Source organism: Penaeus japonicus, unplaced genomic scaffold (assembly GCF_977035675.1).
Source record: "Penaeus japonicus unplaced genomic scaffold, GWHDUDI00000001_assembly GWHDUDI00000040, whole genome shotgun sequence".
Classification (NCBI taxonomy): Eukaryota; Metazoa; Arthropoda; class Malacostraca; order Decapoda; family Penaeidae; genus Penaeus; species Penaeus japonicus.
This window is the reverse complement of record NW_028234442.1, coordinates 18,379,868-18,396,047: the sequence shown is the minus strand read 5'-3', so window position 1 is coordinate 18,396,047 and position 16,180 is coordinate 18,379,868. Positions and strand designations below refer to the sequence as shown.

Here is a 16,180-nt window from a genome sequence, read left to right as displayed (position 1 = left end):
TCAACCTATGATCTGTGATTCGTTGCCCTTGCATGTTGTTTGAGGTTAATGTGTCTCACCTTTAGATCTGTATATTACTTGAATAATTTGCTCAGTCTTGAAGTAATTTTTATGCGATACGTATATATTTCATGAAAGGTGTATACTGTTTCAAGCCCAACTTATACTTATAAGAATGTTTTGATTAGGGTTAATATAACCATGATATAACATGAAATAATGTTATAACCACTTACACACTTACACAAAAAACACGTTATGCTGACATATACACTGGTATATAAAAACGTCTGTTACTTGTCAGCCGGCTGGACAGCAGGGTAGCCCCACATCCTCACAGGTGGGAGAGATGGTGTCTTTTTGAGCCTGAAGTCTGTGTTTCCTTTGTAGTTCCCATAAAATATGTTTCAATGATTTTTTTTTTCTTTTCCTTTAAATGAGGAATGTAATGATATGCCTCCTTTTTTTAAGAAGTAGGTATAGAAATGCCTGATGTGATTTTTTTAAATGTATATTTTGTACATTTATGAATACAGTATGTTACTTGTATGGAGTAAGTTTTATCAAAATTTTGTAGTTTGGTTTTAAGTCCTTGTAGTACATATAGGCTAAATTCTCTTTCCATTTTTCCTTTTCATGATCTTCCTACTCCTTCTCCTCTTCCTGATCTTATTGCTATTCCAGATTTAACTCCCATCTTTTACATGTTCTAATGTCTTTTGGTATCATAAAGATAATTGATAGTCGTGAGATTTGTAGTTAGATTAATCATATAATAAAGATGTTCCAGCTATTTTCCATAGAAAGCATGTAAAGTTACTGTGCTGTGACTTTCAGCATAGTCAGTCCCAGAATCTAAACTGTATGTGAAAGTAAAACCATGAAGGATGTTCCAACCAGATGAGTTCTAGCGTTCGAGATATGGAGTAGCCCCATTCTTTCTTATTTTCACACCTAGTATTTATAAATGTGTTAGAAGGAATATTTATTAATTTGAAAATGTTTGGATACATTCTTCTTTACCTTTTTAAGAAAATTAAGATTATGTATCAGATATTCGGTTTGAAATTTGAATGTTCATTTTATGCTTTAGGGATACACAATGCCAGTAGTTTTAAAGTCAGTCTTTCCCAAAGGCCATACTTTGATTGTTTGAGGTCCAAGTCTGCCTAACCTTATCAAAATCATCATAGCTACATATAAGGAGTACATGTATATATAAACACTGTATTTCACAGTGTACTTTAAATTATTACATTCAAATGTTAAATTTATTATATACATTTGAAAACTTATTGAATGAAACGGGTATTGATATAGTATATAATAAGGCAGAGCAGCAACATATTCAGATACTCTAAGTAGTTTTAGCATTAAGCTACTACATATATTTACATATGATGTAAGTGGGGAAAGTATGTTTTGGTGCAATCTTAGTAATTCTTTGGAAATGTATCAGGAGAAACAAAATTACAAATGCATTTTTTTCTTCAGCATACCAAAAAAAATAAGTGATTTACAGTAAAAGCTTCAATCTTTCAGGGTGGTGGCCTTCATCAGACAGTAGTCAGCGCACCGCAACAAACCATCCCACATCATCCACAACAGTCATTTTCCCTACTGTCACCTACAGGTTTGTCTTTGGTGGTGATTACAGTATGCTTTTTTGCTGATTATTGGATGTGTTCATCTGAATACCTGAGTTCATATGTTATCCCAGTAGATTTAGTGTTTCATGAAGATAGGTTAAAGATTATTCAGATTTGAAGATTTTTTGTTATGATTCGTGGCATATCTTACAGGTAGCACCTCAAGTCACATGTCACAAGGACTTCAGTCCCCCACACCCTCAACCCCTGGGTCACAACAATTCTTCCCTGACACAGTCCAAAGTGAGTTTGTTTGGTTTTCAGTCCGAATTAGTTGTATGTATTTTCAGATTTTGTTCTAATGTTGTACAATAAGAAATACTTTTTATAATAATGTGAATGTGTGTGTGTAGGCTTTCCTCTCTCAAAAGAATGACAGATGTCCTTACATATTATCATAATTGCAGCATCACTGAGTCAGTTGTCTCCACATCTTCAACAACCATCTCAGCCACAACAGCAGCCACAGCAACCTCAGCAACCACTACAGCAGCCGCAACCATTAGACCAGCAGCAGCAACTACAACCACAACCGCCACAGACGCAGCAGCAGAATGGGTTTGGCGTATTGGGTAGTGGGACAGGTACCTTACCCACTCAGTTTGGCCAATCGGCTGCATCACCTCAGCAAGTGCCACAGCATTCTGTCACACCTCACTCAATGTCCTCGCAGCCCAATTGGAGTGGGCAAAACACGCTGTCTTATACCCCCAGCATGGTCAATGATCGACAAAATCATAACTACTGTAAGTACTGGCAGGGGTGAAGATGTCTTTTTAGGTGTAGGAAGTTTCAAGGCAGTCTCTCTGGAGTGATTTCATGATTGCTGTGCTGTGTATTACTGTAATATTCTTTTAGTCTGTTAAAAACGAAAAACAAAGCAAGTAGTTCTGCCTCTTTATGAATAGCCAAAATATTAGTTGCTCATCAAGAAAGTAAAATATTAGAGTTTTTTACATTTTATTTTTAGTATCATACAATATTCATTTGAAACTGAAATTAAAGTAGATATCTTATTGCAGAACTAATATTTTCCTCAATAGAAAAAGAAAACAATTAGTGGACATGTCTTCATAGAACAGGATAGCACTAACTTGACCGTCCTCTTGCTACTACCATTGAAATATTCACTCTCACTGGAACCTCATACACGAGTTATCAGCTTATCATATTGAGTGACTTGCTCTGTTGGTATCCTCAGGGGACCAGCAACAGATGCTACAGGACATACAGATGCATCCACTCTCTGCACAACCTGAACCTGATTTTTGGTGTTCCATTGCGTACTTTGAACTCGACACGCAGGTGAGACTGTGGAAGCTCTTTTCATTATTCTTCATTTTCTAATCAATAGAGAAGGATACAGGTCTAGTGATGATTAAATTTCCCTTCATCCTTTATTTCTAAGTAATTTGTATTCAGGCATATGGATGAATTAGTATATCACATTTGCTTTTTTTCCAGTAAAGAGTATGAAAATTTTCTTGCCAAAGCCAAGATGAAGCACCAAATAAGTGCTTAATTAATATAGTTGCAGTGACCAAATACAAATGTTCAATGTTTGTTGTCGACCAACAGAGCTTTGAACCTTTCAGCATACTTCTTCTCCCAAGTAAATGAAGTCTAGAAAAGATATTGATACTATTTTGTATAAGGATGAGAAAATTTTCAAGGAAAGCCAGGAAAATTTCATAGCACCAGTCATATTGAACTGGTTATTGTCATATCACAAAACACCACAGCAGTTACCATGTTTTAAAGTTTCCAAAAGGACACTAAAAGTATCAAAATGTTTCAAAGAAGATATTTAACCCATTCACGCCGGGGCAGTTCCGGCTTTGCGCGGTCGCAATACCGGGGTTCTCGAACGCATAAGCCTAACGCCTCGAGATTCTCGGGCGCACAAGCCGCAAGCCTCGGTTGCCCGCTCGCTCTACCCGAGTGCGCGGCTTCCCCTCATAGCGCGTCCAGGGCGTCTGACGCGAAAACCACAATACGTGCTATCACGTCAACCGGCGTGAATGGGTTAAAGTTTCAAAACTTGACCAAGTTACCCAGCATTTTTAGAAATAGTCTGTTCTGCCCTTTCTCTCTGAAGGCATCTTATATACATTGCATACATACACAGTATATGCTAAGGACATGTATGTGAATTTCTATAACTTTTCCTGCAATTCGGTATTTAGGAGGTTTATTACAAATCATAACTTCTCTTTTCTATTTCAGGTGGGTGAAACTTTCAAAGTCCCTTCAAGCTGTAAGACTGTGACTGTGGACGGCTACGTTGACCCCTCAGGTGGAAACCGATTCTGCCTCGGAGCATTAAGTAATGTACACCGGACAGAGCAGAGTGAAAGAGCAAGGTAAGCAGTTGGCAGGTTGCTCCATCATTTTTTCTCTCGTTCTTTCTTTCTGTAAGCAGGATACCAGTCTTTCTATTCAGTCGAGGCATGACGTTTCTTCTTAGTAATTTTGATACAGAACTTTGGTGGGTCTGGTGACTTTTGTTACAAACTCCAAGGACTGACATATTTTGAAGGTATTCCTTGACCTTCCTCCAAGAGTACAAGGTCACAACAGAGCATGTACCCTCTTGGGGGGAGAACTCTTCCCTCTCTATACTACCATACAACTTGGACCAAACCAATCTTCTTATATAATCAAGATTTACATACCAGCAATAAAGTATTTAACCCACTCACGCCGGGGCCTTTCCGGCTTTGCGCGGTCGCAATACCGGGATTCTCAAACGCATAAGCCTAACGCCTCGAGATTCTCGGGCGCACAAGCCGCGAGCCTGGGTTGCCCGCTTGCTCTACCCAAGCGCGCGGCTTCCCCTCATAGCGCGTCCAGGGCGTCTGACGCGAAAACCACAATACGTGCTATCATGTCAACCGGCGTGAATGGGTTAACTATGACTGTTTTTCTTCATCTTCTTCTTCTTCTCCTTCTCCTCATGCCTACCACAGTAACCATATCACATCTGATGTCAGTGTGGAAATCATAATCTCACATCCTCCATAATTATGTTGTATTCTGTTGTGTTAGCCTTTGCTGAAAGGAAGTAGTCACATTCTTATGGTGAATTTTGTGGGTTGTTTGTTGTTGTTGTTGGTTGGTGTTTTTTTGCTAGAATGTGTTTCCTCTGTGTTTCTTTCTTTTTCTCTTTCTTAGGGTCAGTATTTGAACCATCATCAATTTAATCTTCATATCATTGGCCTATCTATTCTCTGTGTCACCATTACTTCTGTGCTTCCTTTTCAACATTTAGACAAACACCAGCAATAGAAAATGTCTTATGGTTGTTTGTTTTTAATTTTAAAGATAATGTAAATTACATTTTCTTTAATCTTTGTTTGCCTGATACTCTTTAGATATATCATTTTGGTATTTTCTAAATTTTCTAAATTAGGTATATTCAGTATAATTTTAGAATGTGATATTTTTTAACTTTATTTGCATTGATATGTCATTAGGCCTACATCTTTTCTATACAAATATCTGCATTTGATGTTCTTGCCATATACAAATTGCATTGCTTTCATCTCACACCAGAAAATTATTTGCTTACTAATATATTACCTTCAACATATTGTGATTGGTATATTTCAAAGAGTATGAGAATCTTCACCTTTTCAATGCTAATGTTCTCTCTCACTAATTCTTCAGTCTTCATACTTTATGCCACTTGCTGAAGTCCTGATATAGAATTTCTTATAACACACCAGTGCAGCACATTCATTGTTCTGCATGTGCCTGCAAAGAAAAATGAGCCTTTTATTGGATGACTCAGTAAGAACCCTACTCACTTAACATGCACAGAAAAACAAGATATGTCTCTAGCTTGACAGCCTTTGAATTCACCACTGACACAGCAGCAGCCTGTCTCATTCCTGATTCTTAGATCTACAGCTGCCTTTTTTTTGCACCATGACAAGGGTTGACATTTTTATTCAGCAAGTTTGTTTGGGAACTTTGTTGGTTCTGGTTACTTCAGACTATCACAAAGTCATTCCTTGACCTTCCCCCAAGGGTACAAGGTCACACTAGAGCACTTGCCCTCACATGGGGGCTCTCCCCTCTTCCTCTTCATGTTGCCATGCAACCTGAATCTGACCAACTCTACAACCATCTTCCTGTGCACCTAAGATGTAATATTAACCCATTCTGGACAGGCCTGTGTAATTGATGTGGGGATGCCATTTGATGGGTTTGGTGGAAAAAGGAAGAAGTGCAAAGTTTGGTGAAACATTGTCTACACTGTAACAAAGATAAAACAAACTACTTACAACTACATACACTCCTGCTTCTCACTCCTAGTGCCTCAGCTAAGCAGCCAAACTGGCAGTGGCACCATATATGGCTTCCAGTATGGTCATAAATACCCATGGTATCAATTTTAACTGCAACTGAGTGAGTAAAAGCAAACTAGTTAACCAGTAAGAAATAGAGCAAGAGCAAACGAAGAGCAAATGCAAGAATTCATCTATATTGGCTTTCCAAGAATATGGTTAAAAAGTGGTTGACAGTGTTCATGATGATGGCAGTAATGATAACAGCAAAGATATTTATGAAAACCACAAACACAACAATAAAAGTATAGTTTATTTTCCTTTATGCCCCAGTTCTCATCTTGGTTATGATAACAGTAACAAAAAGTAGTTTTATTGCTATGCACTAGATTTTTAGATAACTCTAAGTAGTATATAAACAATATTCCCTCACCTTGAAAGAAAACACTGTTGGCAAGTCTGCACGTGGCAGGACTAAGTAAGAGATTGCTGGAAATAGGTGGTTAGGTTCTGCCATCCTACTTGCCACTCACTTCTTTGTCCAACTGCCTGCTTCCAATACAAAGCCAGCAATGTCAATTGAAAAAAACAACTCGTACATATAGTGGGTAGTCAAAACTCCCTAGCACATTTGTCAAAATGGTACTCAGAGCTTTTTGCAGTCAGTCAAAATTGCTTTTGGTAAGGATTTACCCCCCCAAAAAAAAGAGCAGGGAAAGATTGATAAACTCTTTTTAAACTTTCACAGATTGCACATCGGTAAGGGTGTTCAGCTAGACTTGAGAGGAGAAGGAGATGTCTGGTTGCGCTGCTTGAGTGACCACAGTGTATTCGTCCAGAGTTATTACCTAGACCGAGAGGCAGGTCGCTCCCCAGGTGATGCTGTACACAAGATATATCCTTGTGCCTGCATTAAGGTATGGTTTCTGTGGGTCACTCTTGAATTTATATGCGAATGCAATGTGGATTTGATGTTTAAATTGACTTGTTAGTTTAACCAGTGGACTGCCAATGGCATTTATATATGCCAGGGGCATCACCACCATGCAGATCTTTCATATTTTAAGTGATATATAAGATTCAGAATCTGCAGTATGTATTCTTTATAGTGTTTAGAATTCAGTTTATGTTATGTACTAGAATTTTGGATGATTTTGAATAGTTTTGAAATAGAAAATAAAGGAAAATTGGCTGGCAGTGGTAACTGGACAGGGACTCAATTTGGCTTTAGATTACAGATGCCCTATGTAGAAAGTTAACATGGGATTATTTTGTATTATGTATGCTTATTTTTTGCTTGCTTTGTTATTTTCTCTATTGGGACTTTTGGATTCCTCCAGAAGTATTTCTATTTTTATTTGTCTTTCTCTTTGATGTCAAGTTATCCAATTGTGGAAGATGACTGAAGATGTCAGTGTAGGATGTAAGATTAGAACAATTATTTTCTAAAAAGATTTTAGGACAAGATAACTATCAAGTGCAATTGTGTTGGTGATAGTGAGAAGCCCATAGAGTAGTGCAAAACTGACAACCATATATCCATTTCATATATTTCCTTGAATCTAAAAAAATTCTAATGAATACTCTGTAACAGCTATATGCCATTTTTATGAGAAGAATTGTAAAAGACCCCTTAATTGATACAGTTAATATTGCAGGTATTTGACCTTCGTCAGTGTCATCGCCAGATGCAGACTCAAGCTGCAACTGCTCAAGCCGCAGCTGCTGCACAGGCTGCAGCTGTGGCTGGCCAGATATCAGGTCCTGCTGCAGTAGGTGAGCTTTCTGCGGGCAAGATTTTTGTCCTTATTTTGTACTTATTTAGAAATAAAGAATGTGCATAGTCACTACTTGAATTCTAAAATTGGTCTTAATATAATATTTATAAGAACTTTCATAATTTATGGCTGTTGTTTTATATCATCTGTAGTGTCACTTTTTAAAGTTGATATTAAATGGTTTATTTTGACCATATGTATCTTCATTTAGATCAAGGAAATCTCCAGTTTGATCTGTCGGCTTAAAATTTCTGTGTAGCTTTTCTGTTCCCCAATCATATATTTTACCTTTTATTGTTATTGGCGTTGTTACCAGGAATATAGATCTGACCATAATAGATATGATGGTGATCATTGTTGCATTTGGTTTCTCAAATAGTTCTTGGTGGGTGTCTTTTTTATGAAAAGGAAAGGTTAATGTTTTTCTTACACGTGCTGTATAAAAATTTTGCTGGTCAGTGAAAATACAAATGATTGATTTGTTAACCTGTTGCCAACGGGGATGTTTTGCCTCCAAATGGTCTTGACGTTGGGATATTTCTAACATAGTAGCCTAATGCCTCAGGCTACTTGCCTGCTCTGGCTACAGCCAAGCACTACACCCCCGATCACCCGGCACGCTGGCCAGAAGGAGAGCAGTGACAAAGTATGTCGTCCCTGGTGGCTGCTCCTACCACCACTCAACATGATATCTTGTCACTTGGTGTTAACCCAATCCTGACGGGCCCGTCGAGAACTGGTAACCCCCTACGCTGGGCCTAAGTAATATTGCCTCGGGAATGTCACACTGGTGTGTCGCCCCATCATCAGGCACGACGGTGTGTCACACCGGTGTGACACACCGTTGTCATTGGGTTAATGGTGTCATAATTCTCTATTGTTCATAATCTCACAAAGGCATATAAATTTTGTAAGGTAGTCCTACCATGATTTGATTACTCAGTCACAAAGACAAAGTTTGTATAAGCTTTACCAAGCTCAACATCCTTTCAGGTAACCTATCTGCAGCAGCTGGCATCGGGGTCGATGACCTAAGAAGACTCTGTATCCTGCGCTTGAGTTTCGTGAAGGGTTGGGGCCCAGACTACCCAAGACAGTCAATTAAGGAGACACCTTGCTGGATTGAGGTGCACCTTCACCGTGCTCTGCAGCTACTCGACGAGGTCCTTCACACAATACCGCTTGACGGCCCTCGTCCTCTGGAATAATAAGCGCGCAGCAGACAGTGGAAAAGGAAAGGAAGTTAAACCTTTATGCGCAGCCCCTCTGCATGCAGTTTATTGTGCAAGCGGCTGATGGCAGACCCTTTTACGCCTGCTGCTACGGGGGTTGCATACAATCCCAAAGGACTGTCGCAAAATGGCTGGGGAAGGTGTGCATGCCATAACTTCATTTATATACGTAAACATTTAGGATTCTTTTAAGTGAGATGTTGGAGAGGAAAAGGAGAAGAAAAGAAATATATACTGCACGACCTTAATAATGGACCACGTTGCACAAGGATGTTACCATGGCTGATGTTAGACATACATGGATCATATACTGTCATTGTAAGTGAAGCTCCAGTGAGAGTCCGCAAACGGCATATATTATTTTTTTGCATATTTTTACAATCTGCGGTTATAGAGAGCCGGCACAAGGGTGATAGTTTTGTTTGCTCAGTGAGAGCTTTGTGAAATTTATATTATTATTTTTTATTATTATGATTATTATCATCATTACTATGATTATTGTTATTATTATCATTATTAACATTATTACAGAAACATACACAGTAAAAAGGCAAAAAAATATGACTTTTTTTTACTTATTCATTCTGAACAAAAGTACCCTGAAAATTAATCTGAAATAGTCTAGTAATGGTTGTATATGGAATTAAGAGGCACATGTTTTTGTGCCCATGCCCACACATGTAGTCTCTGATATACATATGCAAATACACACTAAGATTCTCACATTCACGCTCTCGATGAGACACATAAGACACATATTCTCAAACACTATCACTCACTCATGCACTCAGTCATTTTGCTCTGTTCCTCTCTTTCTCTCTCTCCCTCTCTTTTTTTCTATCTAGCTCTCCCTCTCTTTATTTTACTGTCTGTCTTTCCTCCTCTTCCTCTCTTTCCGTCTCTTTCTCCCACTCTCTCCCTATCTTTCTCCCTTTCCCCTCTATGTATTCCTTTCCCTCCCTTTATTTCTCCCTTTCTCTCTCTTTCTTCCTCTTCCTCTATTCCTCCCTCCTCCTCCTCCTCTTCCTTTCCTTCCCTCCTCCCCACTCCCTCCCTAAGACACTGATCAAAATTGATATGAATAAGGAATTGTTTGGTTTCTTAGATTGAAAGTTATTTTTTAGGATAAGCTGTTGATTGATTTGAAAATTGCAATGTATTATTTATTTTATTTTACTTTGTTTATTTATTTTTTTTATTTGTTTATTATTTTGAAAATATATGTCCAGAAAATGTTTTTTTTTTTATCAGTTTTATGATTAAATTGAGTACTTCATTAATATTATGAGGGTCTTCTACTATTTGTTTATTTTTTGTAAGAAATTTGAAATGATATGTCTAGAAACCCACAAATACACAACTAGATTAGCCAGTGATTAGAAAACCTTTAACCCATTTGGGCCAGGCTGATTATTTAGCTAATGCTGTTCTCACCGTGAAGATAACAAGCACATGCGACCTCCACATGCGAGATCTCTCTCGGCAGATGCTGTGCTTTGCCGCCGACTCCTCCTGCTCTTTCTTCTTCGTTTCTTTCTCCTTCTTCTTCTCCTTCTCTTTCTCCTTCTTCTCCTTCTCCTTCTCCTTCTTCTTCTCCTCCACCTGCTCCTCCTCCTCTTCATCCTCTTTTTTTTTTTTTTTTGACAAGCCAAGAACAATGTGTCTATATAAATGAAACTGCAATTAGCATATACATATGTAACTATGTAAAACATGTATTTAGAGGGAGAGTTCATAACGTGATAGGATGTCATGTGACCGGAGCAAAACATTCCCATGACATGAAAGCACTTCATCCAAATAGGTTAAAGGAATGCTTGTATTTATAAAGAATTTTTTTAAAAACTCATTTTTGAAGATAATTATAAATCAAGCATAAAATAGAAAACAGATGTATATTTTCATTAAACATTGGTTAGGTCTCTATTTCCTTTCTTTAAATTAATATACAGAGAAGAATATTTTAAGTATACCATATGAAATCTACTAATACTTTACCCAACATCAATTTCATATTGTAAAGAACTGCTCCATTCTTTGTTAAAGCTGTCAATAGAAAGAGAGATCATTTTCTAATTAGCTTAATCAGAATGAAATATGTTAAGATCTTATCTCTCCATCAGAACTCTCTACCTCTCTTCCCCTCCTCTCTTCCTACCTCCATCCTCCCAACCCTCATTTCTTTCCTACTTTCCTCTACCTCTCTGCCCCTCTTCCTCTCTTCCTATCTCACTCCCTCCAACCCTCTTTTCTTCTCTCCTTTCTTCTGCCTCTCTCCCTCTTTCCCTCATCCCTGCTTTCCTCCTTCTTTCTTCCCTTCCTCCATCCCTCCTTTCCTTCCGCCTTTCTCTCTGCTTCTCTCCCTCATCATTCCTTTCCTCTTTCTATGCCTCTCTTTCTCCCTTCCTCCCTTCCTCCCTCCCTCCCTCCCTTCCTCCATCCCTCCTTTCTTATTTCCTTCCTCCATCCCTCCTTTCCTCCCTCCCTCCTCTCTTCCTCATTCCTCCTTCCTTTATGCCTCTCTTTCTCTCTCCCTCCTTCTCCCTTGCTCTGCTATTCTGAGGAATAGCTTTTGAAGTATGTTTTTTTCATCTCGCTCTTCTTTCTGGATCTTTTGCATCTTCTTTCTTGTTCTCCCTTATCTTCCTGCTTTGATTTCATGTAGTTTTGTCAATTTTTTTTTTTTTTTTTTTATTGATGTTTTTTTTTTACCCCATCATTATCAACATTTTTGTTCTTGTATGATTAGTTATTGTATTTTTATGATTTTTTCATGATAATTTTATTATTGCTATTGTTAGTATTAATGTTGTTATTATTATTATTATTGTTACTACTACTACTATTATTATTACTATCATCATCATTATAAGTAGCATTTCATAGTTCATGATCAGTCTATTATTATTTATACTTTTATTATTACTCACATTTTATTTATTTTAATGTCACTGTCATTAACCCATTCACGACGGGAGCATTCCAGCCCTGCATGTTACAATGCCGGGGCTCTTGAACGCATAGGCCTAAATCAGTTAAATAAACGACGCTGTATGGCGTCACCCAGCGAACGGGCCTTGAATGCGCGGTACTGTTGTGTACCACCCATCCAGAGAGGGTTAATATAACTATTAATTCTTAACCCTTTCCCGACGGGGCACTCGCTACGCGAAGACCCCAATGCCGGGCGATTGCAATATTGCATTAAAATCGTCATACTGGCTTGACGCCCCGGCATCGGGAGTTTGGCTGTGTCACACGGGTGTGACGCACCGTCGTCATAGGGTTAACATCATCATTCATCATGATCATTATTGTTATCATCATTATTAATGTTACTGTTATTATTGATAATATTATTAATATTGTTAATATTTTCCTAAAATATTACCAATGTTGTCAATGTTATTGATACCTTTTTTATCAACCACAATATGATTATTTCATTTGTTATTGCTATTACTGTTTTGTTACTGTTATTGTTAGTGTTATTGTTAATATTATTAATAGTAATAGTAATAATGCATGCAAAGGCACTCATCCACACCCTCACATGCTTCCCTACACTTAACTCCAAACACACAAGCACAGGCAGGTACAAGCGCTTATTACACGTCAGTTACTTGATCTCTCGCTCTTAGCATACATTATATATATATAAGAATACGTAGAGTGAGTGAGTGTGTATATGTGTGTGTGTATATGTGTGTGTCAGTGTATATATGTGTGTGTGTGTGTGTGTGTGTGTGTGTGTGTGTGTGTGTGTGTGTGTGTGTGTGTGAGAGAGAGAGAAAGAAAGAGAGAGAGAGAGAGAGAGAGAGAGATGCTCCTATTTCAGTAACTTCACAGATTATTGTCTCTTTACCTTGGAATTGTCAAACAGTATACACTTATCTTAGGTTGATGTCCTGATAACTCATGTTGAGAGCTTATCCAGAAATTTATCAATGAAGAACACAATGTAGTTTATTTGGAAGATATAGATAGCAATTTATCTTCTCTCACGTATTCTCATTTCTCATACTCTTGAAATTATATTTGTTCTCTTCTTTTGATTTGGTTCCTGTTTCTTTTGTGAATGTATTTTATTATTGTTCATGTTTTCCTGTCATCCCTTTTTTTCCTTTTTTTTTCCTCTTTTCTTTACTTTACTTTTCTTTTCTTTTCTTTTCTTATGTTGCACATTTATTGGTTAGGGACATGAGAATATTTTTAAGATGTTTTTCAAATGGTTGATGAAGTGATGGTCTTATAATTATGATTATTATTATTATTATTATTATTATTATCATCATCATTATCATTATCATCATTATCATCATTATTACAATAATTATCATTATTATCACTATTTTTATTATCATTATCAGTATGCAAATCAGTATCATTACTATTTTTATTATTATTATTATTATTATTATTATTATTATTATTTATTTTTACTACTACTACTACTATTACTACTACTGCTACTACTGCTACTACTACAACTACTGCTGTTACTATTATTATTATCATCATCATCATTATCATAATCATCATCATCATCATCATCATTGTCATTATCAACACATTCATCATCACCATTTATCATTATTTTTACTCCTATGACTGTGTTCAGATTTATACTTCACTGCTTGGGTGGAGTCACACCTTGTGCCGGACCTCTGCAAGAGTTGAAATAAAGAAGTAAAGAAAAAGAGTAGGCATGACAAAGAGAAATACAGAGGAAGATTAGTGAAAAAAAACATATATATTAGATAAAAACACACACACAAAAAAAAGAGCCAAAAAGAAGAGTCCAGAAAAGTACAACACATCCCCAGTTACCTCCACCTATAGCACAGTATATATTCTCTCCTAATGCTCAGCTGTGGGAAGAACCAAGCTGCTTTGCTGCAATTTTTTTTTTTTTTTTTTTTTTTTTTCATGTTCTCTCTTTGTTTTTAAAGATTCTAGTGGTTCATTTTACCTCTTTATTCTTTTTTTATAGTTCATTTAGCTGTTATATATACATAATTTTTTTTTTTTTTTTTTTTTTAATAATTATTATTGATTTTCATTATTTTCAGCAAAAGACGTTAATCTCCCCTTGTCTTATACTCAGTGATTTCTCAAAATTGCATGAAGAAAGGAAGGAATTATTAAAATTATCAGTAGAATTTATGTTATTATGATGCTTTTTTCTTTCTTTCTTTTTTTTTATCTTTTATCTTTGAAGTTATTTCATATAACCTGGCCTCTTATGAAAATAAAACTAGGATGGAATCGACACATATATCACCAGCTTGTCGATATAAAGAGAGTTGAATTAGATACGTAGAGCAGTAGTTATCACCAGACTTCGAGGCTGAAAGATATGTAAGGCCATAATATAAATATATATTATATATCTTTGTTTTTTTTATTTATTTTTATTTTTTTCTAGTAGTATAAATATTGGGTAAGGGATAGATTGTCAAACTTTTTTAAAGATAGGACAAACAAAAAAATACACATTGTTTTGCAAACAAGAATGTAGATAGCACAGATTTTTTTTTAAGGGGGCCATACATTTTTTAAACCTATCTCAAAAATCAATTAATAGGACTTTAAAGAAGAAAAAAAATAATGCAAATCAGTTAAAGTCTGAACTGAGTATCTATCTCATTGGAGAGTTAAAAAAAAAAAAAAAAAGACGTAGGATATGAATTACGTGACATCTAGTTTAGTCCATTAAAAGCTCCTCGAGTGTAAAATGCCACAAGAATCAACACTATTTGATTTTTAAGCATATGTGCCGTTGTTGGCCTTTTTTTTTTTTCTCTTTCTTTTTTTTTTCTTTTTTTTTAATTCTTTTATTAGGCTTATCATATTTTTGCAATCCATTTAGTACATAATACTGAAAGATAAGTTACTGATCCAAAGGGTATTTTTCTATCTGCAACTAAACCTTGGCAAATTAAATGCCCTCACATCATTTGATACCAACATTAAAAAGACATTTTAGCATTTCATCAAAAAAAAAAAAAAAAAAAAAAAAACTGTTGGTCTCATTTTCCCTCTCTTAGATGTTAGTATTGATCAGTCGTCACATCATAAACGAGGCGTCACTATCCCTCAGGGCTTCTGGATATATCAGTCTGTGCTTTGACTTACATTTTTTCTCTTTGCGTGGACGCACCACCCAATTATCGCCTAACTTGCTTTCTTTCGGCTCTTAAGAATCATTTGGTTTGCTTACGAAATGGTGTCCTTCTCTTCTCACTTTTGGGTTGTGCAAAAAGTTGATTTTCACGTCACGAGGAAGTCCTTATGGGACGATGTTACCATGTTATGTTCTCCATTAAGGCTCTGCTATTGGGAAATCAGGGAAGAACATGAGATACCTGTTTTGAATCATAATATAAAGCTTTTTTTCAGATAATCAAATTTAAATAGAAATAAAGTCATTTTTATACTCAAAGCTCACTCTTAAAAATACAATCCTCAGTAGACTTTTAAGAACTCTCTTTAACCTTCCAATTTATTTTAGAAAAAAAAAGTATCTTTTCCACCTATGACATATATTATTGACAATTTTAAGAACCGGCAGCTTAATTCTCCTACCCCCCCCCCCATACTGATCTTTTTACAAAAAAAAAAAAAAAGTTCATGAATTTTTCCCACCCCTTTTTTATATTTCTAAAACCTTTCGTTTAAGAAAAAATCCAATCCATTTGAATATTCTCCATGATGCATATAGTGCAATCATTTACACTGAATAAGAGTCATGGAAAATTTGCACAACGCTCATTGAATTGCTGCAATTCTGTTTACCAAAAGATTTTCACAGTAGATCCTTTTCATAAACACAACAGAGTAGCATGATGCTAAGAGATTAATATTAGAGTTCATTTCAAAAGATTTTTTTCACTTGGTATCCTAATTTTTTTTTTTTTTTTTTTTTCTTTGTTTCTTTATAAGGTGGATTTCAATGAGATTCAAGTGAGACATTTTCATAGTAAGATTGGCGGGTATGTGGAAACTATAATATATTGTAATATATATATAAATCCTAGTTTTGACTTTTTGTTTTTATTGTATAAGTATCTCTTGTTTGTTCATTTTTCATTTTACTTTTGTATCATTTTTATATAGTGCCATAAGTTATTGTTACGTACCATTGAACTTTATTTTATTGATTGTAATGGGCTTGTCCTATGACCTGAAAAGCGGCCCAATGATATTTATTGTACAGATATTTGACA

At 36.1% G+C, this 16,180-nt stretch overlaps 1 protein-coding gene across 5 annotated transcripts in view; it reads left to right on the top strand.

Moving 5' to 3' along the window:
- Med (Smad/Smad4 homolog Medea) overlaps positions 1 to 10,023 on the top strand; it is a 27,377-nt gene extending 17,354 nt beyond the window's left edge. For 3 of the 5 annotated variants that reach the window (XM_086534102.1, XM_086534100.1, XM_086534101.1), the window contains 9 exons: positions 305 to 340; positions 1,543 to 1,633; positions 1,803 to 1,892; positions 2,057 to 2,395; positions 2,851 to 2,954; positions 3,876 to 4,012; positions 6,690 to 6,858; positions 7,600 to 7,717; positions 8,713 to 10,023. In XM_086534102.1, coding sequence (XP_086390228.1) covers positions 305 to 340; positions 1,543 to 1,633; positions 1,803 to 1,892; positions 2,057 to 2,395; positions 2,851 to 2,954; positions 3,876 to 4,012; positions 6,690 to 6,858; positions 7,600 to 7,717; positions 8,713 to 8,927 — 1,299 coding nt within the window. In that variant the 3' untranslated portion in view covers positions 8,928 to 10,023. The remainder of the gene's footprint in view (positions 1 to 304; positions 341 to 1,542; positions 1,634 to 1,802; positions 1,893 to 2,056; positions 2,396 to 2,850; positions 2,955 to 3,875; positions 4,013 to 6,689; positions 6,859 to 7,599; positions 7,718 to 8,712) is intronic. The other 2 variants (XM_043017813.2, XM_043017812.2) reach the window with 1 other exon arrangement.
- Positions 10,024 to 16,180: the final 6,157 nt, after the last annotated feature.